The following is a 19,402-nucleotide window of genomic DNA, read 5'->3' on the forward strand; positions in this document are numbered from 1 at the left end:
CCCAGGTTTCAAGCCTGAGGGTTGAAAGAAGATGCTGGTAACCTCTATAGTAACAGAGAAGTTTGGAAATGGGAAGGGTCTGGGGGGGGGGGGGGAAAGACAGACTTGATGAAAAGCAGTTGTAGATATAAGATGGGATCAGCAGAGGAGTGAGGAATTAGGAAGTAAAATTCAGAATCATCAGCACAGAGATGATAATTAAATCTGTGTGATTAGGGAAATGACCAAACAAATTGTAGTTTATTAAATGTAATATGAAACTATTGTGTCATGAGAAATAATAAACTTGAGAAACATGTGAAGGCTTGTATGAATGGACTGAATCACAGACCTAAAGCTGGAGGAATCTTCAGAAACTATCTAGTCCAACCTGCTCACTTTACAGCTGGCACAGATGGAAATCAATATAATTAGGAGAACAATCTACACAAAATCACTCTAATTATAGGAACAAAAATAACACTAAAGGGCGGCCAGACTCAAACTAATTGCAGGGACCAATCTGGGTTCCTGAGAAGAGATGATGAAACCTTCTTCCTTCTTCAGAGAAGAGGGGTAGGAGGTTATGGGGGCTTCATGGTGTAGATGCCCAAGATGCAATTTTGTCATTCGTTTTGATTTTGCTGAAGTGCTTTTGTTTGTTACAAGAGAGCATTCAAGTTTGGGGAAGAGAATATTGAAAGATGACTGTAGTCTGAAAAACATGTAAGAAGGGTTTTATGCTGACCCAAAACTATATTGCTAAAATGGCTTTGGTGCTGAGTTTTTGTTTTTTAATATTAGCACAATAAAATGGTTTTGTTTCCTTGAGCTGACCTTTGGTTCTGGCTCGCACTCATTTTCAGGCTAAATCAGAAAGGAGTTTAGGAATGTCTAGTTTTAAGTAAATTAGTTGTCTGGAACAGAGGACTGTAATTTCCTTCTAAATACAGGGATCATTCTCAGCTTCTACAATCAGTACCTTCACTGCACCTCAGCCATAAACAGAGATGGTCATACAAAGGTATGATCATCATACATCATTGGTGGAACTTCCTGATCCAGAATTCTAAAATTCCTGTCTTAGGTCTCTCATCGTCTCTTAGACTCAGTTAGCTGGCACCACAGTGGAACACTAAGCTCAACTCTAGCCTCAGTCTCTTCCTAGCTTTGTGACCTTGGGCAAGTTGCTTCACCTCTGTCCTGGTTTCTTCATCTGTAAAATGGGATTAATAACAATACCTATTTCCCAGAGTTGTGAAGATCAAAGGAGATAATATTTGTAAGGCACTTAACATGGTTCCTGGTACATAGTAGGTATATTCTCTTCCCCTTATCCAATCATCTGTCCCTCTGCTTTACTCCTCCTAAATATATCTATACCTATGTCTATATACCTATATCTATATATCTATATCTATATCCCCCCATTGAGACATGTAGTCATTCTACCCTTTTTTCCCCAGTACATCAACCCTGCACTGGCTTCCCTTTGAAATCTTATAATTAGCTCAACTTTATGCCCTCCTGTCTTATGCCATAGAGACTTTTCCAAACCCCATTCTTAACCCAGAGCCCTCTGCCAGGTTTGTGTTACCCAGCTGTCAGCCTGCTTTTATCAGGGAGAGTTTCTAACCTTCAGACCTCAAGAGACTGGATACGAAATGGCCAGCATGGTCATGCTGGGAGGGGGACCCTGAAGAGATGAAGACCAGGAAAGAATGTATGAACAAGACTAAAAAGACATCCCTTAACTATACCCAAAGAGTTCTAAAAGGCTGCCTACCCTTTGATCCAGCCATAGCATTGCTGGGTTGGTACCCCAAAGAGATCATAGATAAAAAGACCCGTACAAGAATATTTATAGCTGTACTTTTTGTGGTGGCAAAAAATTGGAAAAGGAGGGTATGTCCTTCAATTGGGGAATGGTTGAACAAACTGTGGTATCTGTTGGTGATGGAATACTACTGTGCTAAAAGGAATAATAAACTGGAGGAATTCCATGTGGACTGGAAAGACCTCCAGGAATTGATGCAGAGCCAGAAGATCATTGTACATAGAGACTGATACACTGTGGTAAAACCAAATGTAATGAACTTCTGTACTAGCAGCAATGCAGTGACCCAGGACAATTCTGAGGGATTTATGGAAAAGATGCTACCCACATTCAGAGGAAGAACTACAGGAGAGGAAACAGAAGAAAAACAACTGCTTGAACACATGGGTTGATGCGGACATGGTTGGGGATGTAGACTAGAAACGACCACACCAATGCAACTATCAGTGATATGTAAATAAGTCTTTATTGATGACACATGTTAAAACCAGTGGAAATTTGAGTTGAGGGGGGACTTTGGGGGGGGAAGGGGAAAGTAAGAACATGAACCATGTAACCATGGAAAATTTTTCTAAAAAAATAAAATATTTAAATCTTAAAAAATATAAAAAATAAAAATAAAAAGACATCCTTTGATGAGTTGGAGACAGGAGATGAAGTCACCAGACCAGCCTCACCAGACTCTTCAGAGGCAGAAGATGCCCCTTCACCAGGTTTGTGCCCTTCGTGTCCCTTGTCTCATGTCTATTCTCTCTGTTCACATCTCTTATGTGCAAATGTGGTCCCTGTGTCTGCCTGGTGGGTGACAAGGAATGCTGGGTCCACTGAGAGAAGAGGGAAGGTTTCTCTTGCCATTTCACTTCTTACTAAACATGCCTTTGCTTTGAACAAATTGTGTCCCAGAACTGAGGGGGGGAAATCAGTCAGTAGGGATTCAAGAACTATGGTTTTATGGATAGGGGACCCACAGAATACATTCAGCCTGGAGTAGCTATTCTGGAGCATTTCTAATGCCACTAGTATCAACAGTCTTAAATTTAAATAAACGCAAAAGAAAAGAAAGTGCTGATGGGGCAGTTAGGTGGCTCAGTGGAAGAGAAGGGCAATCCTGGAGTCTGGAGGTCCTGAGTTCAAATCTAGCCTCATATATGTCTTAGCCAAGGGACCCTATCTTAGTCTAAGCTAGTCATTGCCTAGCCATTACCACTCTTCTGCCTTAGATATGATACTCAATTAAAAAAAAAAGAAAAAGAAAGTGCTAATTATTAACTAAGTAGCTAATAAATCGTGATTCCCTTGTGTGACTTAGAGTGGGATAATTTCCTTTCTCTGGGCTTCAGTTTACCCACAGCTATAGAGAAGAGCTAGAAGAGAGTCAAGGAACCCAAGTTCCTAGGTGGGTTAACCTAGGCAACTGTTTGCCTCAGTTTCCTCATCTGTAAAATGGAGATGAAAATACCACCACTTACCCCGCAGAGTTATCGTGAGGATCAAATGAGATAATAATTGTAAAGCCCTTGGTACCTAGGAGGTGCAACATAAATGTTAGCTATCATCATTATTACTGTTATAGATGGGAGACCCTTTTGAACTACAAATCCCAGAACACACCGTTCTCCAGGAATTTCCCGCCCCCCCAAACGGAAGCTGGTGTTGCTAGGCGACACCAACTCCCGGTTGGGCCTTGGCCCTGCAAAAGCCTGAGACTTGATCGCTGCGCGGGCGGGTACTTGGGACCGGACGGAGGGTTGAGGGGGTCAGAGGTGTGGGAGGAAAAAGGTCTTGGGGTTACGGGGCGGGGGAAGGGAGGCCCAGATGGGGGCGGGGAGAGGCCAAGATCTCTAAATGAGCTGGGGCGACATGGGGGAGGGGCCCAGCCTTAAGGGGAGGGGCGGCGTGGGAGGCTCCACGTGTGCTGGAGGGGTAGAGGGGTTGGAGGCGGAGGCGGCCCTGACCTTCTGACTGAGGGGGTGGGGCGAGGGAAGAAACTCTCCAAGTCTGTGTGTGTAAGGGGGAAATGGAGTGGGATGGGGGGTCCAGTGGATGGAGAGCCCCAGACCTGCAGGAGATGGAGGATGAGGGGTGGCATAGGTGAAGGGTCCAGGCCTGGGGGAGGGGAGGAGACCCCCGACACGTGTGTGTTGTCCGTGTGTGTGTCCTTCTCCTTAGAACCAGGCTACAGCCTCTGTGGAACACAACTCCCCAACCCCGACCTCTGCCCGCTTCTAGCTGGTGAAGCCTGAGCCATGTGCGAGGGACCCTCCAAGATCTCGGGGCCCATCCCCCCGGACCCTACGTTGTTCCCCGACTACTACAAGCGCCCGGCCACAGGTAAGCAGCCGGACACCCCCATCGATGGCTGGAAAGGCCCGAAGCTGAAGGCTTCTAAATTCTCTGTTTCTAAATAACGTTCTTTCTCACCATGGCTGATATGGAAATGTTTGGCATGACCATGCAGATATAATCTACATCAGATTGCTGGCCCTTGGCAGTGATGGGGAAGGAGGGAAAGAATTCAGAAATCAGTTTTTTTAAAAAAGAATGCCAATTGTTTTTACTGCAATTGAAAAAAATTAAAAGACTGAAAAAAGTCTGATGGGTGCTGATGTAATGTAAATGCCACCATGGAAAATCATGGTTTTTATGCCCCTGTTTCACAGGCGGTTGTCAGCAAAGTACTTTCCAGCCCTCAAAGAGTTGTGTTCTGTAGCTGTGAGTTATAATTATTCTAGCACCTCCTTTGTCCTACTTGCTTCCAGCCCGAGGCCGCCTAGAGGGAAGTGCTCTGAAGCTAGGCCTGGAGCCCCCCTGTCAGAGCACCCCCCTGGACCAGCCTGCCCCTCGAATCCGCCCTGCATCCCAGCAGGACATGGTGGGTGTTCTGCTGCAGCTCCAGGAAGTCTCGCTGGACAGGGAGCCCTGCTCCAAGAGTAAGTCCTGAGAGAAGCAGCCTGGGCTGGCCAGCCCCAAGAAAGTTTGCCTTCTCTCACTGCCACTTAACTGAGGCTTTGGGGAATGGGATGGAGGTAAGAACAAGCCCATCAACCAGGCATACCTTACCCCAGCTCAGAACCATAGAACACACTTACCAGCAAGTCAGGAGACCAGGGGCTGTGGCCAACTCACTGGGTAATTTTGGGCAAATCTTTCCCAGCCAGAGTTGCCTTAGGGCCATAGCTCAGTAAGAGGCAAAGTGTTTGGTGTGAGAGGACCTGGATTTGCAGCCCATGCCTTCCACTTGCTACCCTTTTGATGATGGACAAGTTACATGGTGGGTTCCTTTTCTATGAAAGGAAAGAGGATGATGTCCAGGCTCCCCTCCAGCTTAACTTGTGAGAACTTAGGAGATTGTCAAGGGTTCAGCGGGCAGGCCTCTACCTGTGGGATGGGCCTGGCACTATCTCTCTGATCCCCAGGGAAAGACCCAAAAAACTATGAGAAGGAGAATGTGAGGCGGATTCGAGAGATCCAGAAAAGGTGCCAGGAACAGGAGAGGGGACGAGACCATGGTCGGCCAAAGCCTCTCAAGGCCCTGTGGCGATCCCCCAAGTATGACAAAGTAGAATCCCGGCTAAAAGTCAAACTGCAGGTACCTCAAACCTCCATACCCTGCCTGTCTAGCTTCTGCCAGGGCTGTAGGCCAAAGGTTGCAGGGGGCTTCCCTTCAGAGCATGCCTGACTGATGCCTCTGCTTCTCCCAGGAGCCCTCCCCTGCCCCTGGACCAGAGGTGCCAGCATTCCTGCGGGCGTATTCCCGCTGTGGACCCGGGGTGCAGCCTCGTCGTATGGCTTCCTCAGGCCTGGCTTTGCCCAGTACTGATGGGTCCCAACCACCAGGCCCTGATGCCAAGGTGATAACATCTGCATGAGATGCTGGGGGTGGGAAGAAGGGAAAGGCCTGGCCCATTGGAGAAAGGACTCCAAGCCTCAACCTTCCAGCTCTCTGATGTTCTGGATGTGCCTCTCCCCTGAACTCTTCCTGCGCCAGCCCCAAGAATCTACCCCGTCCTGAGCCCATCAGCCCAGACTCCCATCTTATTTCTCTTTCCTGCAGGAGCAAGGTGCCCCTGTGGACTTTATCACTCATAATGCTCGTACAGCCAAAGCCGCCCCTCGGCGGCGGTCACGCTCCCTCCAGTGTCTGGCTGAGGTGCAGGAGCAGCAGCGACGGGCCCAGGAGGAGTACAACATCAAGCAGAAAGGCCATGTACCCCACTAGTAGGTCCCTGTTGGTCTCTTCTCTGTGCCCCGTGTCCTTCACCCCATCGAGGATCTCCTCAGCTTTTATCAGGAAGGAGGGTAGAGAGCAGATCCTGTGTCTACTCCTCTGGTTCACTTTTGCGAGTGGCTGAGTGAGGCCACTGGGTCTGGTCTGGGCATTTGGGGACACATAGCCATTCACTCTGCTCTCTGGCAGCCTGGTGGAACGTAAAGATATGTGGCGCCGAGAAGCTGAAGAACGCCTTCGGAACCAGCCTGACCCTGACTTACCCCCAGGTCATACCATGATGCCTGAGAGCCAGCGCCTGGATACCTTGAACTCCCTTCTCCAGAGTGAGTGTCCAGGCCAGTTAGGGTCTAGGGACTAGCCAGGGCCCCAGGGATATGGATCCATGGATCCAGATAACTATCTTTATCTCTCCCCTACCCCTATACATCGATTCTTGCTAACCCTATTCCTTACCGATTACAGTCTTGCCAGCCAACATCCACCTAGCATGTCATACACAGAGTTGGGGCCTGAGAATGTTTGATGAGTTATATTGAATCTTGGGGTCCCAGCTGCCAAGGAAGGGAACTAAAACCCTGTGCCCCTTGCTCTTTCCTTCCTCAGGCCAACAAGAACTGCTTCGAGAGCTGGTGCTGCTGCCTTCTGGGGCAGACTCCCTTCGAGCCCAGAACCACAAGGCTGAGCTAGAGAAGAAACTCTCCCAGGTGGAGGAGGCTCTCAAGATCTTTTCCCGATCAAAAGTCTTTGTCAAGATGGATTCCTGAGATCTTTCCTTTTGGCCATAGGATACTCTGAGGAGAACAGTGCCTCAAGGCCTGCAGGGCAGGAGCTGTCTGACTCCTGGAAGGGAAGACACTGGCACTTGTGACCCTGGCCCAACATACAGTGGTAACCCTTTGGGCCCCACAAAGTTGCAGCAGAAGAAACAGACCCAGGGAGCTGCTGTTAAGAATTTTTTTTTCTGTTTTTAAATTAAACCTTTTTTATATGAGTAGTGACCTCAATCTCCTTACTCTCCACCCCTTTCCAAGCTTCCCAAGACTCCATCTTTCTTATGCTTCTCGTGGAAATGCCAAGCTAAATGGGCATGAAGACAGGAGCTGGGGATCTGTCAGCCATATCAGCCAGCTTTGGATGGGTAAATGGAGATGACAAGAGAACAGCTGTTTTTGCTAGACCCAAAGCTTAGGACCCTTGCCTACTGCAGGGACTTCTGCTCAAAAAGAACAGCCTAAGGGAGTCACAGGCCCCTTTTTGGCCTTCCACATGGTCTTACCACTCATATTTCATGCCTAGGTGAGTCTGAGCCCTTACGGTTTTGGTTTCTTCAGTAGACAGGGCAAGAAGGAGCTGGCAGGGATCTTGACCCTTCAGGCAGTGCAGGCTGCAAGGCACCCTGAATCCTGGACTCCATCCCTCTCCTCTCCCATCCTTGGCCAGCTCGTTGGGGCCTAGCCCATTTGTGGCATTTCTGACTCAGTGGGGAAGTGATGCAAGCCCCCCAAGTACTTCCCTTGTAGCAGAGAAGGGCTTGTATTTTCTAGAAAAGCTTTAATGTTTCATAGATGGGGAAGGGCAAGAGGGCAAACATACTGCCTAGGCTCATGAAAGGGCAGCTCCCCAACTGCTCCCCACTGGGAGGGAGACACATGGGCCAAGGGAGTGGCGCAGGGACCAAGGTCAGGAACCATTCTTCTCCTGTGTCCCACCTTGGCTCTGATGTCCATTAGCCCAAGCAGGGGCTAGAGTTATATGTAAGGAGAACCATAACCCCCGTGGTCCAGCCGGCCAAATCCTAGACTAGAGGGTGATGCCACTGCCATCTTCCCTTAGGCTGCCCCCTCGGCCAGGGCTGGCCCCATCCTGACTGTCCAGGGATTGTAGGGACCCTCGAGAGCCAGGAAGTGATTGACTTGGGCGAAAGTCCCGTTGGGAAGGAGCCAGAGGCACCCCATTGGGGCAGGGAGGGAGGTAGCCAGGCAATCTATGGCTCTCGATGACCAGGTCACTGTCCTCATCACTGTCTGGCTCTGGAACTTCAGCAGGAGGGAGGGGGGCAGTGGGCTGAGGTCCCAGAGGCCGACCTGCTCCACCTCGCATCACATTGTTGCGTTGGTTGGCAGGCTTGACCGTGACAATGAGGTTGTGGCTGTTGGCCACCATCATGTCCGTCACCTGGTCCAGTGACTTACCAGCCACATCAATGCCATTGACCTCAAGGATTTCATCACTGACAGCCAGGAGTCCGGTGCTCTCGGCCAGGCCTCCCCGGACCAGGCGAGAGATGAAGATGCCAGGCACCTTCTCCAGGCCTTGGGGTGCCACTCGGACACTGACCCCATCTCTGATGTAGAAGCCAAGTGGGCGGTCTGAGCCATGCTTGTGTAGCTTCACCCTCCGGTGGCTCTCAGGCAGCAGATCCACATCGATAACAGATGAAATCTGGCGGAAGTCCTGGGGAAGGCTGATGAGCAGTGGGGGACGAGTCCGGTGAGGGGCTGCAGGTCGGAGGAGCAGCCCCTTCTTCCGGCGCTGCAAGGAGTTGGAGGTAAAGGCCATGCCTGTGGGATCCGCTTCTGCTGTGGGGTGGAGCAGAGCTCAGTGTTGTCCTGCACCCTGCCTTCCCTACCCCAGCCCTCCAGGGTGCTGAAGAGATCCCCGGGCCTCCAGCTAGTTTATTGTCCACGTCTAAGTCAAGAATTGGGCTCCAGGGCCCCGAAGCCACTCTCCTTTCTGCTCCTTGGCCTCTAAAGGATTGGTGTCCTTGGTGGTTCCCAGGGGAGGAGCTGGCACTTGGGGAGGCTGAGCCCATATCCTTTCTACTTGGCTCTCCGGATAACCCCACAGTGAGGAGAGAGCCAGTAAAGCTTACCTCACCTTGCCCAGCATCCTCTCTGCAGGCCCCAGGGGAGATGATGGCCTAGGGCAAGAACTTCATCTTTCTCTGACCAACAGGGTGTGTGCTGCCCCCCACCCAGACCCAGGGGTCATAGCCAGGAGCAGCAGCAGAAATATTTCATAGAACCATACTGGGTGGGGGGGAGGTAATAGGACCCCAGTAGTGTGGTGGGCAGCATAAGGAGCCCTGGATTTGGAGTCAGAAGACCTGGGTTCAAATCCTGGCTCTGCTACCCATTACCTGAGTGACCTTTGACATGTCCCCCCCCTTCTCTGAGCCTCAGTTTTCCTTATCTGTAAAATGACAGGGTTGGACCAGATGATGAATAAAGTTATATCCATGTTCCAACCCAGAATCTGGGGGCGCCCAGGTTCCTCCCCCAATCTACCCTGGCCTTAGTTCCATCATCCCAGGCCCCATATGCAGCCTCCTTCCCCACATCCTAAACCCTGTCTGTGCTAGCCAGAACCGGCCCCTCCTCCCCACACTCCCTCAAAGAAAGGGCCGGGACAATAGTGTTCAGGGACCCCTCCCCCAGGCCTCACCCCTCTTCTGCACGAGCAGGCGCAAGGGCGGGTGCGAGCTAGCGAGCGCCCGGTGCAGGTTGTCATCGTTGGTGAGGGGCAGCAGATCCCCATGCACGTCGGTGTAACCCAGCAGCACGTCCAGCCCCGGGATCTGGTGCACGGCCCGAAGCAGCCGGGAGAACTCCTGGAAGCCTCCCACGGAGGCTCGGGGTAGGGCGAAGCGCCGGAACTCAGCATCGAACTGAGGGGAGGGAGACACGAAGGGGTAGAATCCGGGGTTAGGGGCCAGGGAGGGAGCCAGGCTCCTGCCAGCCCTTCACCGGACCTGAGCCATCCTGATGGGTAGAACCTCCTCCGCTGCCCCCTCCTCACACTAACACACACTAACACACACTGTCAATGATGGACCATCCAACCCCAGCCCGTATCCCCTCCCCTGGGAGGGGACCCGGAGAGCTCTGGGGGGTCAGAGGCTTATGGGTAAGCTCAGGAGAGGAGGCGAGCCCAGATGTGCCGATCTGGGCTGGGGGGCTGCTCGAGACTTGAGTGGGGGGCTGTGGGGATGCTGAACGCAGGGGACAGCTCCAGGGCTCGGCTGCAGCCTGAATCGAGCACAGGGCCTCTGCCCGCTGGGTCCGGACCCCACATGGAGGGGCCGGCTCTGTGTGCCGGGCCGTCCCCCAGCCCGTCCCCACACTCAAGCCCATGCGGGGTGGGGCGTGGGGGAGCTGCAGCCCGAGCGGCCCAGGGTGACTGACGGGGCCGCGGGCGGAGGGAAAGCCAGAGATGGGAGGACAAGGAGCAGAGCAGAGGGAGGAGGTGCGGGGATGGAGAAAGGGAGCCGGGACCCAGGCGGGGCTGGGGGCCAGGGGCACGGGGCCGGGGCCCTTACTTTGCTCTTCACCTCGATGATGTTGTCGGGGCTCCGCGCTGGGGTCCGCTGAGGCTTGGCCATGGCTGGGCCGGGCCGGGCCGGGCCGGGGCTGAGGCCGAAGCGGCGCAGGTGCACAGCCCGGCCCCTCCCCGGCTCCCCCCGCCCCGCGCCCTGCAGCAGTGACCGCCCCGCCCCCTCCTCGCCCTCCCCTCCCCGCTCCCCTCCCTCTCTCCCCGCGCTGTCCGAGAGCCACTCGCCCCGAAGACTGCGCGGGGGGCGGGGGGCGGAGGGGAGAGCTGGGGACCGACCATGACGTCACCTGCGTGGGGGAAGGGGAGGTCTCCGAACGCCCGCGCGGATGGAACACGGAGACAACGTTCCCTTGGTAACTGCGGGTGGGAGGGGAGAGGGTCAGACGGCCCACTGTCCGAACGGACGGGCTCGGGCGTGGGAGTCGGGGTGTGCCCTCCCAGGTCCCGCGGGGCTCCTTGCGTCCCTGTCATTACTAGCTGCGGGCTCCGTTTCCTCCCCGGTGCGGAGTCGCGGGGCGGGGAAGGACAGTGCCGGGGACACAACCTCCTTGAGTCCTGACGCCCGGATCCCCGACTCAAGGATGCCTCACGCCTAGGCTCCCGGCAGCACAGGCACGTAGGAGACCCGAGGTCCCACTCTAGGATATCCCCTGCTGCCTCCTGTATTCCTTCATCCAAATAAACACCACCTGTAGGTGTTGGGGAAAATACCCAACTTAAAGAGGACCGTGGTCTTTGCCCTTCCAGCCTTCTGGGGGGACAGAGTGGGATGGCACTCCCCTGCTCCAATCCTGCCTGAAGTTTGCTAGCTGTAGTCAAGTTGTTTTCTTTGAGATAGCTTCCCCATCTGTGAAATGGGCAGAATATTTGAACTACCTACCTCACAGGGTACTGCCTCAGGTAAATGTTAAAGAGCTAACATTAAGGCACAAAGATAGCTACAATAAACAATATTACCCCCAAATTAAGCAGGTGCAAAACAAAGTCCTATATATGGTCCAAGGAGGGATGAGGGATCAGGGAAAGCTTCCTGGTGAAGGAAGTGGCATCTAATATATATATATATATGTCATCAATCTTTTTTTCCTAATCTGTAAAATGGGATAGTTGGATGATATAGATAGATAACATCTGATGCCACTCAAGTCCTGTGTCTATGAACTTAACAAATGGGGTCTTCCTCTTCACTGACCCAATCTTTTCCTCAAAGTAGGGCTGCCTTTATTTAGTTCCCTGGCATCGGCAGGGAGGACAGTGAAACTCTCATTCATTGGGGTAGGCAGGGACCATGCCTTATACTTCTTTGTTAGAACAACTCTCTCCTCAGGGCTGGGCATTTCTAACTATGTCTAACACTTCTCTAGAAGTAGCTTCCAAGTAAACAAGAATTTCATGGTACATTTTTGATGCTAGCAATACTTCCCCTCTGAAATATTAAGCTAGGCATGTATCAAAATGCTTATTACTTAGGAAGATAAAAATAGGCTTTATTTTGCTCCACCATTTCCCCAGGATTTACTATACCTCCCCAGCAGCCCATCAGACAAACGTTTATGGCTTCTGATAGATGTCTTGCACAAAAAAAAAAGGCTAGAGGTCAGCTAGGTGGCTCAGTGGATTGAGAGCCTGACCTTCCACTTCCTACCTGTGTGACCCTGGACAAGTCTCTTGACTCCCATTGCCTACCCTTTATGGCTCTTCTGCTTTGGAACCAATACACAGTATTGATTCTGAGATGGAATGTAAGAGTTTAAAAAAAGAAAAGCCAGAGGAGTCTGGGAAAATTGCTGCTTATAAGTCGTGAGACAGAGTTCTTTAAAAACAGGATTTCTATATCTACAGGAACACTGTTCCCTTTAAAACATTTGGGAAATAGGGCATAGAGCTAAAAGATCTCTGAGAAATTCCTTTTTTTCCCCATAGATGGGGAAACTAGGGCTCAGAGAAAGAAAGAAGTTGTTTACAGTTGTGCAGCAATAAGTAGCAGAGCTAGCATTTGGACTGGAGATCTTCTGACTCCAAATAATAATAATAGCCAACAGTTACAATTATCTCATTTGATCCTCACAACAACTCTGGGAGGGGAGTACTATTATCCTCATTTTTTCAGATGAGGAACCTGAGGCACAGAGAGACCTAGTGACTTTCCCAGGATCACATAGCAAGTAAATCTATAAGGCCTTGTTTGAACTAGGTTTTCCTGATTCCAGACTCAGTGCTTTGCATGTTAGGTTGCCACCTAGTTGCAAATGAAAGGGTCTTTCCATTGGGGAGAAAGTGGTGCCTTTGGAGCCTCTGGCATATCATCTTGAGCATCAGTAAATCTAATTTTAAGATGGGCTTAATTTTTGGAAATAATCCTAAACCAATACATCTCAACACATTTATTATGAGGAGACATTTACTGCCTTACCTAGGTCTTCGGATACTCAGACTAGTGATGATTATTTTACCAATGCTGTTAGTTTTTAAAAACTAAATTGGTCCCATTTAAGATATTCATTGATAATATTCATAATAATAATAACTGGCATTTATAGCATATTAAACATTTCAAAGCACTTTATATATTATCTCAATTAATTCTCTCATTTGAGGAGCATTTCTTTAGTAGCTGACTGTGTAATGGTGGCTGCCTGGCAGTTACAAAAGTAAGGAAGAAATATATGATGTCTCACATACCATAGGTCACAGGGTAAACCTGGTCTCAGTGTGCAGGAGTGCTCCTTCAGCATCATCTCAGCCCTTTACTGAACCCAGGTGTGTTCTATATCCTCCCAGGCCCCCTTAATCTTGTACATCCCAGGTCTAGTTGTCCTTTACTGCCAGTTTCTCCATGAGGAGGGAAAGAGGCAGAATATACCAATACTCAGGAAACCACCTCCACAATCCCTTAGACAAGTGATGGGCAAACTACATGGCCACCTGACATTATTCCTAATCTGCCGTATACAATGAGTAGGATACAATACAATGAAACTTTGAAAGAATTGCCTTAGAAACAGACTGACAGATGAGCATTTCCTTTCTTTTTTATATTTTTATTTTTATTTCGAATATTTTCCCATAGTTACATGTTTCATGTTCTTTCCCTTTCCCCAAACCCCCCTAACCCCCCTTAGCCAACACACAATCATACTGGGTTTTGATCAAGACCTAATTCCATATTATTGATAGTTGGACTAGAGTTATCGTTTAGTGTTTTCATCCCCAATAATATCCCCATCAGCCCATGTGTTCAAGCAGAGGATTTCCTTTCCTTTGGCCCCCTCTTTAAAAAGTTTGCCCATCACTGCCTTAGACACAAAAATAGAGCATTCCTTATTCCTTAGAATTTGGATTAGAACTCTGGAGCCAGATTAAAATCCCAGTTTTGGGTGGTTAGACAGATAAATATATATATATTTTTGCTTTTCTTTGTTCTCCTAGATCTTAGCACATACACATATCATATTACATGGCACATAATAAGCATGGAATAAATGCTTTTGTTGGACTGTTAGAAGTTAGGTCACTTTGTGCAAGTCATATTCCTCATTTGTAGAATGAGGATAATGATACTTGCGCAGGTTTGATGGGAGGGGAGAACTGGGACACAAAACACTAAAGACATGTATCCCAAAGAGATCAAAGAAAGAGGGAAATGTGTACATATGTACAAAAATATTTGTAGCAGCTCTTTTTGTGGTAGCAAAGAATTGGAAATTGAGATTTCTAGAGAATAGCTAAACAAGTTGTGGTATATAATTGTGGTGGAACACAATTGTGCTATAAGAAATAACAAAAGCAGGGTAGTTTCAGAAAAGCCTGGAAAGACTTGCATGAACTGATACAAAGTGAAGTAAGCAGAACCAGGAGAACATTGTGTATACAATAACAGCACTATTGTATGGATGATCAACTGTGAATGACAGCTACTCTCAGCAAAACAATGATCTAAGACAATTCCTAAGAACTCATGATGAAAAATGCCATCCGCTGCTACAGAAAAAACAATGCAGATTGAAGCATGCTTTTTAAAAATTTTCTTTTTTGGGGTCTGACATGGTTAATATGTTGTTTTACATGATGACACATGTATGATCTATATAAAATTGCTTGCCTTCTCAGGCAGAGGGAAGGGAGAGGAATTGAAATTCAAATTTTAAAAAATGAATGTTAAAAATGATTTTTACATATAATTGGAAAGAAAATATAAATTATTTTTAAAAAGCTAAAGAAAGCAGCCAATAAACATTTATTAACTGCCTCCCATGTGTCAGGAATTGTGTTAAGAACTGGGGGGAGGGGAGGATACAGAAAGAGGTCAAAGACAATCTCTGGAGTCAGGCCTCAAGCATTTTATTAGCTACCTGATCCTAGGCAAGTCACTTAACCCCCATTGCCTAGCCCTTACCGATATTCTGTCTTAGAACCAATACACAGTATTGATTCTAAGACGGATGGTATGGGTTAAAAAAAAAAAGGCAGTCTGCTCTCAAGGAGTTTACAATCTGATGGAAGAGAAATTATGCAAACAAATATATACAAACAAACTGTATATACGGGATAAATAGGAAATAAGAGGGAAGGCACTAGAATTAAGAAGGGTTGAAGGTGGAATTTTAGTTGGGACTTAAAAGGAAGCTGGGAAGGTCAGTACTCAGCACAGGAGAGAACGTTCCGGAGATGGAGGGAAAGTCAGAGAGAATGCCCTGAGCAGAGGGATGAAGGGGTCTTGTGAGGCCAGTGTTGGTGGATCCGAGTACCTGTCGCGGAGTACAGTATAAAAAGCCCGGAGAGGTAGGAGGGGGCTAGGTGATGAAGGGCTTTGAACGGGAAAAAAAGCATTTTGTATTGGATCTCAGAGGCAACGGGGGCCCTTGGAGCCTATTTAGGAGCTGGTGAAGTGAGCAGAACAGCATTCAGGAAAATCACGTTGGCGGTCGAATGGAGGATGGACTGGAGTGGGGGAGAGACTGGAGGCAGACAGACCGGTTGCAGGTAATGTCAGAGGAGAGGAGGCGCAGGCAGAGCGGTAGCAGAGACAAACGTGAGTAATTCGACACAGACATCCTTAATCAATCCCCGTCGGGTACCCGAGGGCACTTATAAACGCACACCTGATAGCGCATGCGCACTCGACCAGCCCGGGTCTCAGCTTTCAGGGGCGGGATTTAGTCTGAAGTCTGTATTTCCCTACCCAGCCCACCTCAGCGACTTCCTCTTCCGGGGACAGAGGTCAGTCAGAGCGGCGGGAAATAGCTCTTATCCCTCCCCTTGGCCCTAGGGGCAGGCCGCCTGAACCGGCGACCATGGCGACGTCGTGGAAACCTGTCTTGCAGCCCTGGATCCGGGATCTGCTCCTCGGGCTGGAGCCTGGGGAAGGCGCGGGGCTGGAGGGGAAGGGAGAGGGGCTCGGGCAGCTGCTGGAGGTAAGGACGTTGCGGAGAGGGGCGTGGGGCACCCAAGGGTGAAGCCTGGGGTTAAAGGGGAAAGGGTGTAGTTGGAAGCTCCAGGAAAGAGGCGGGGCCATCGGGAGAGGGGCATGGCCAATAGCGTGTGGGTTGTTAGAAGAAAAAGTGTTATTGGGTGGGGGGCGTGGCCCTGGAAGCACCATTGGTCGTGGGACTGGGGGCGTAGCCGTGGGCTGGCTAAGGGCGTGGCCGGGAATCATCCGTTGGGGGCGGGGCCATAGTGACCCCCGGTGATCCCCGCAGGTAATTGAGGAAGCCGAGTCTGGAGGGAGTCTGGAACTGCTTGATGGAAAGGCTTCTGCCATCCTGCTGGTGACCGATGGGACCCACAGTGTGCATTGCCTGGTGACCCCTGAGGCCCTGAGCATGGCTGCCTGGTGAGGGTCTGGGAGGCAGTGGGCAACAGAGTGTCTGAGGTTGGGTCTCAGGCTCCCAAGGATGGTGGGAGGGACGGAGTCTGGGGGTGGGTTGCATGTGGGGGTTGGGCAGGGGGTGATGTGACTTGGGGGCTCCTGCAGGGAAGAGAAGCACTTTGGTTTCAGGAGGGCGGTGGGCCGGCTACTTCTGCTGCAGGACTTCAGAGTGTCTGTTCAAGAGGTGGCTGAGACTTCGCTGGTGAGAGGGGGCCGAGGGAGGGGGATGCCTGGGCACCTTGGGGAAGGGGTGGTCAGAAGGCTCCCTGACTCTTTTCCAACCTCCTCAGGGGAACGGGGAGTTCTGCCTGTGGGTAGATCGCTTCATCCTGCTGCCCACGGAGCTCCCCAGGGAGGGTGTAACAAGCTGGTGAGTGGTCCCCTCCCTTCCAGAGCTCTTCCCTTCGAGACCCCTCCTTATGATGACCATTTTTCACCTTCCTTCCCCCATGTTGATTTCCTTCACCGGCATCTTCCTTCCTTTTTCAAACAACTGCAGATTGTTCCATCTGAGTGCTTGAAGGCACTTTTGGGGTGGGTGGAGCTCCCTTCTCCTCCCCTCCTGGCCTTGTAGGTCTACAATCCTTATACCTCTTCCTCAAGTCCAAGCCTCTGTCCCATCCCTGCCTTGTGCCTCAGGGCCCTAATCTTCCCTTCTCCTCCTAGTTTCTCTGTTCCCTCCACTGACCTTCATTGCTCAGGGGCAAAGGGAAATCCCCAGTAACTGTCCTCATTGTCACTTTAGCAACTGGGACCCAGCTGTGAGGAGAAAACTTCAAGAGTATAAAAAGTGAGTAGGTGCTGGGGAAAGAAAGGATGTGGGAGCAGTGAGGAGGTGGGAGGCCCTGCAATGGAGACTTTGGGGCCCAGGAGAGTCCTCTCTCATTTTAAGGTACAAGGAAAGCTTTGTGGGGACCTGGGGTCCTTGGGCCCACTAAGGCTTAGCCATCTGCTCTGTTCCTACAGGCACCAGGAAAGGGAGAGGACCCCCCCTAATATAGGTACCCCAGGGTTCCTGGTGGGGGTGGGGATGGCCTAAAGGAAGGATGGAGATCTTTGTCTTCACTACCTTACTCAGATCTATCCTTCCTCAGATAGAAGCTCTACATTGTCTCAGTTGCTGGAGGAGATGTGTGAAGATCGACAGAGTTTGCTAAGCTGTCAGGCCCAGAGCTGCCTGGAACTGGGGGGTTCACAGCGGGGTGCTCTGCCCCTTACTCGATGGGAAGCCTCTCGAAGGAAGGCTTGGGTTAGTCTGAAACTGGTTGGGGAGGAGGGAGAGGGAGGGAGAGAAGGAGGAGGGAGGGAGGAGAAAGGGGACCTGGGTTCAAATTTGGCTTCACACACTTCCTAGCTGTGTGATCCTGGCCAAGTCATTTAACCTCAGTTGCCTAACCCTTATTGTTCTTCTGCTTTGGAACCGATTGATTCTAAGACTGAAGGTAAGGGTTTAAAGAAAAGAGAAAAAACAGTGGCCTGGCCCACTGGGTGAAGGGGGTGGAGGGCAGCTCAGCAGTGAAGGAACCTCATGCAACAAGATTAAGAGCTGGAAGGGCCTGTAGAGACCATCTTTAGTCCAAACTCTAATTTACAGACAAGAAGAGGCTTGAACCCAGAGCATGTCACTTTTCCAAGTTTCAAAGGCAGGTCCCATGCTCATGTCACTGTCTCTCTGTCACAGGGAGAAGCTGTTTTCACTATCCCAGGTCTGAAGCTTCATATTAGTGCAGAGGAGGAGGACACCCTTCGGAACCTGAGGGCAGGTTAGAGATTCCTGTGGGGAAGTGGGAGGTTACACTGGCTGGGGGGCCCCAGCAACAGTTGCTAACTCTGTCTTCTCTTCCCCCTCACTCCAGTTTCTGAAAACAGCCCTGAGCTTCAGAGTTTAGAGAGAACCCCAACAGACCCCTGGCATTTACTCCCAGCCCTGTCCTTGACACAATCCTCTTCTTCCTCTTCTTCCTATGTAGGTAGGTAAGGAGTGGGGCTCAGCTGAAAAGGGGCTCAGGGGTCTTCTGGAGACAGCAGCCCTCACTGTAGGGATCCGAGAAAACAGTATCCCCAGGGCAATCTGATTGGAGCCATGGGGCAAGGGTGGGGTTAGCACATCTTCCCACCTTTCCCCAGAGCCTGGAGATAGTTTTGGCTCCCTTCTCTCTTTCCTGTCATTGCCAGAGGCCCTGGACTGTTTGCCCTTCCCTCCTGAGAGAAGCCCCAGTCGGCCAAAGGATAACTTCACTGACAACCAGGAATCCCCCTCTTTGGAATGCAGGGAGCCCATCAACCTGTCACCTCTGCTCTTTCAGGGCAGTGGGTCCTCTTGTATCCTGTCCTCCTTCCCCCAGGATCCACCCTCTTCCTCCCAGGACCAGCTCCCTTTAGGTCTTCCCGCTTCCCCCCCGGCAACAGTCAGTATCCCTAGGGAGGAGTGGAAAACTTCCAGCTCTTGTGCCCCCCAGGAGCCCCGGGGGCCCCTATTGAGGGCTAGGGGAAGGGGAAGCAAAGACAGACCAGGAAACAAGAAGTCCAGTCTGCAGTTTGTGAGCAAGAGAGTCAAAGGTACCCTCTGGGTTCCAGAGAGTGCTTCTTCAGGGGACTCCAGCCCTGGAGAAGGCCCAGCCTCAGCCAGGGTGAGAGGACTTCTTTCAGGCTGGGTGGGGGAAAGGAAGACCCTCTGGCCTGGGATGAACTGGGGAGGGAAGAAGCTAAAGCTTTGGGCCGCTTGCCTTTAATTAGGGGAGGATCTTTCTTTCTCCTACCTCTTTCCAATAGGTTCTTCCAGAGAAACACCTGGATGGTTCCCCGTTCCAGTACAACTACCCAGAGCCCTGTGCCCACCTCTGTTCCCAGGTTGTAGCCACCAGGTCAGTGCCCACCAGGCTTCTCTGCCACTTCCATCCTAGGCATCTTCAGTGCCTATCCTGTCACCCCTAACCCAAGCCTCTATCCCTCCTCTCTTATAGTCTTTGCCCATCGCTCCTGGACTGGGCCAAACAAGTGCTGCTAGAGACCGACTTGGTGGAGGTGTGAGAACTCCTCCACTGTCCCCATTACTGTGGGGCCTGCAGTTAATAAAAAGCTGAACCGCAGGCCTTGACTCCTCCTTCCTCCTTGGGTAGGGGTGGGAGGGGAAGATGGGCTCGTTCCCCCCACT

At 50.7% G+C, this 19,402-nt stretch overlaps 3 protein-coding genes across 4 annotated transcripts; 2 read left to right on the forward strand and 1 right to left on the reverse strand.

The window, feature by feature from the left end:
- The first annotated feature begins 2,431 nt into the window (after positions 1–2,431).
- ENKD1 (enkurin domain containing 1) lies at positions 2,432–7,038 on the forward strand. 2 transcript variants are annotated; one of them, XM_044660582.1, is made up of 8 exons: positions 2,432–2,529; positions 3,986–4,147; positions 4,576–4,746; positions 5,233–5,405; positions 5,518–5,667; positions 5,871–6,034; positions 6,234–6,370; positions 6,651–7,038. In XM_044660582.1, exons 2-8 carry the CDS (start codon positions 4,063–4,065, stop codon positions 6,809–6,811), a joined length of 1,041 nt encoding a protein of 346 aa, XP_044516517.1. In that variant the 5' UTR covers positions 2,432–2,529; positions 3,986–4,062; the 3' UTR covers positions 6,812–7,038. The 2 variants fall into 2 exon arrangements, with proteins under 2 accessions (XP_044516517.1, XP_044516516.1); XM_044660581.1 differs by lacking the exon at positions 2,432–2,529 and adding an exon at positions 3,500–3,542.
- Positions 7,039–7,623: 585 nt separating this feature from the next.
- Positions 7,624–10,428, reverse strand: PARD6A (par-6 family cell polarity regulator alpha). The gene is made up of 3 exons (XM_044660583.1): positions 10,366–10,428; positions 9,492–9,714; positions 7,624–8,623 (listed from the first exon to the last, which is right to left on the reverse strand). Exons 1-3 carry the CDS (start codon positions 10,426–10,428, stop codon positions 7,848–7,850), a joined length of 1,062 nt encoding a protein of 353 aa, XP_044516518.1. The 3' UTR covers positions 7,624–7,847.
- Positions 10,429–15,673: 5,245 nt separating this feature from the next.
- ACD (ACD shelterin complex subunit and telomerase recruitment factor) lies at positions 15,674–19,362 on the forward strand. Its single transcript, XM_044659422.1, has 12 exons — positions 15,674–15,793; positions 16,079–16,212; positions 16,354–16,450; positions 16,539–16,618; positions 16,994–17,038; positions 17,215–17,249; positions 17,343–17,497; positions 17,930–18,011; positions 18,105–18,218; positions 18,424–18,878; positions 19,021–19,112; positions 19,212–19,362. The coding sequence occupies exons 1-12, from the start codon at positions 15,674–15,676 to the stop codon at positions 19,276–19,278; spliced, it is 1,476 nt and encodes a 491-aa protein (XP_044515357.1). The 3' UTR covers positions 19,279–19,362.
- Positions 19,363–19,402: the final 40 nt, after the last annotated feature.

The sequence above is a fragment of the Gracilinanus agilis genome, chromosome 2 (genome assembly GCF_016433145.1).
Source record: "Gracilinanus agilis isolate LMUSP501 chromosome 2, AgileGrace, whole genome shotgun sequence".
NCBI lineage: Eukaryota > Metazoa > Chordata > Mammalia > Didelphimorphia > Didelphidae > Gracilinanus > Gracilinanus agilis.

Coding starts and splice junctions, on each gene's coding strand:
- ENKD1 (XM_044660582.1), top strand. CDS start 4,063: ATGTGCGAGGGACCCTCCAAGATCTCGGGGCCCATCCCCCCGGACCCT. Junction 5,406..5,517: donor GGCTAAAAGTCAAACTGCAG/GTACCTCAAACC, acceptor TGCTTCTCCCAG/GAGCCCTCCCCTGCCCCTGG. Junction 5,668..5,870: donor CACCAGGCCCTGATGCCAAG/GTGATAACATCT, acceptor TCTTTCCTGCAG/GAGCAAGGTGCCCCTGTGGA.
- PARD6A (XM_044660583.1), bottom strand. CDS start 10,428: ATGGCCAAGCCTCAGCGGACCCCAGCGCGGAGCCCCGACAACATCATC. Junction 9,715..10,365: donor TCATCGAGGTGAAGAGCAAA/GTAAGGGCCCCG, acceptor CCCTCCCCTCAG/TTCGATGCTGAGTTCCGGCG. Junction 8,624..9,491: donor CCTGCTCGTGCAGAAGAGGG/GTGAGGCCTGGG, acceptor ACCCCACAGCAG/AAGCGGATCCCACAGGCATG.
- ACD (XM_044659422.1), top strand. CDS start 15,674: ATGGCGACGTCGTGGAAACCTGTCTTGCAGCCCTGGATCCGGGATCTG. Junction 16,619..16,993: donor AGGGAGGGTGTAACAAGCTG/GTGAGTGGTCCC, acceptor TTGTCACTTTAG/CAACTGGGACCCAGCTGTGA. Junction 19,113..19,211: donor TCCCAGGTTGTAGCCACCAG/GTCAGTGCCCAC, acceptor CCTCTCTTATAG/TCTTTGCCCATCGCTCCTGG.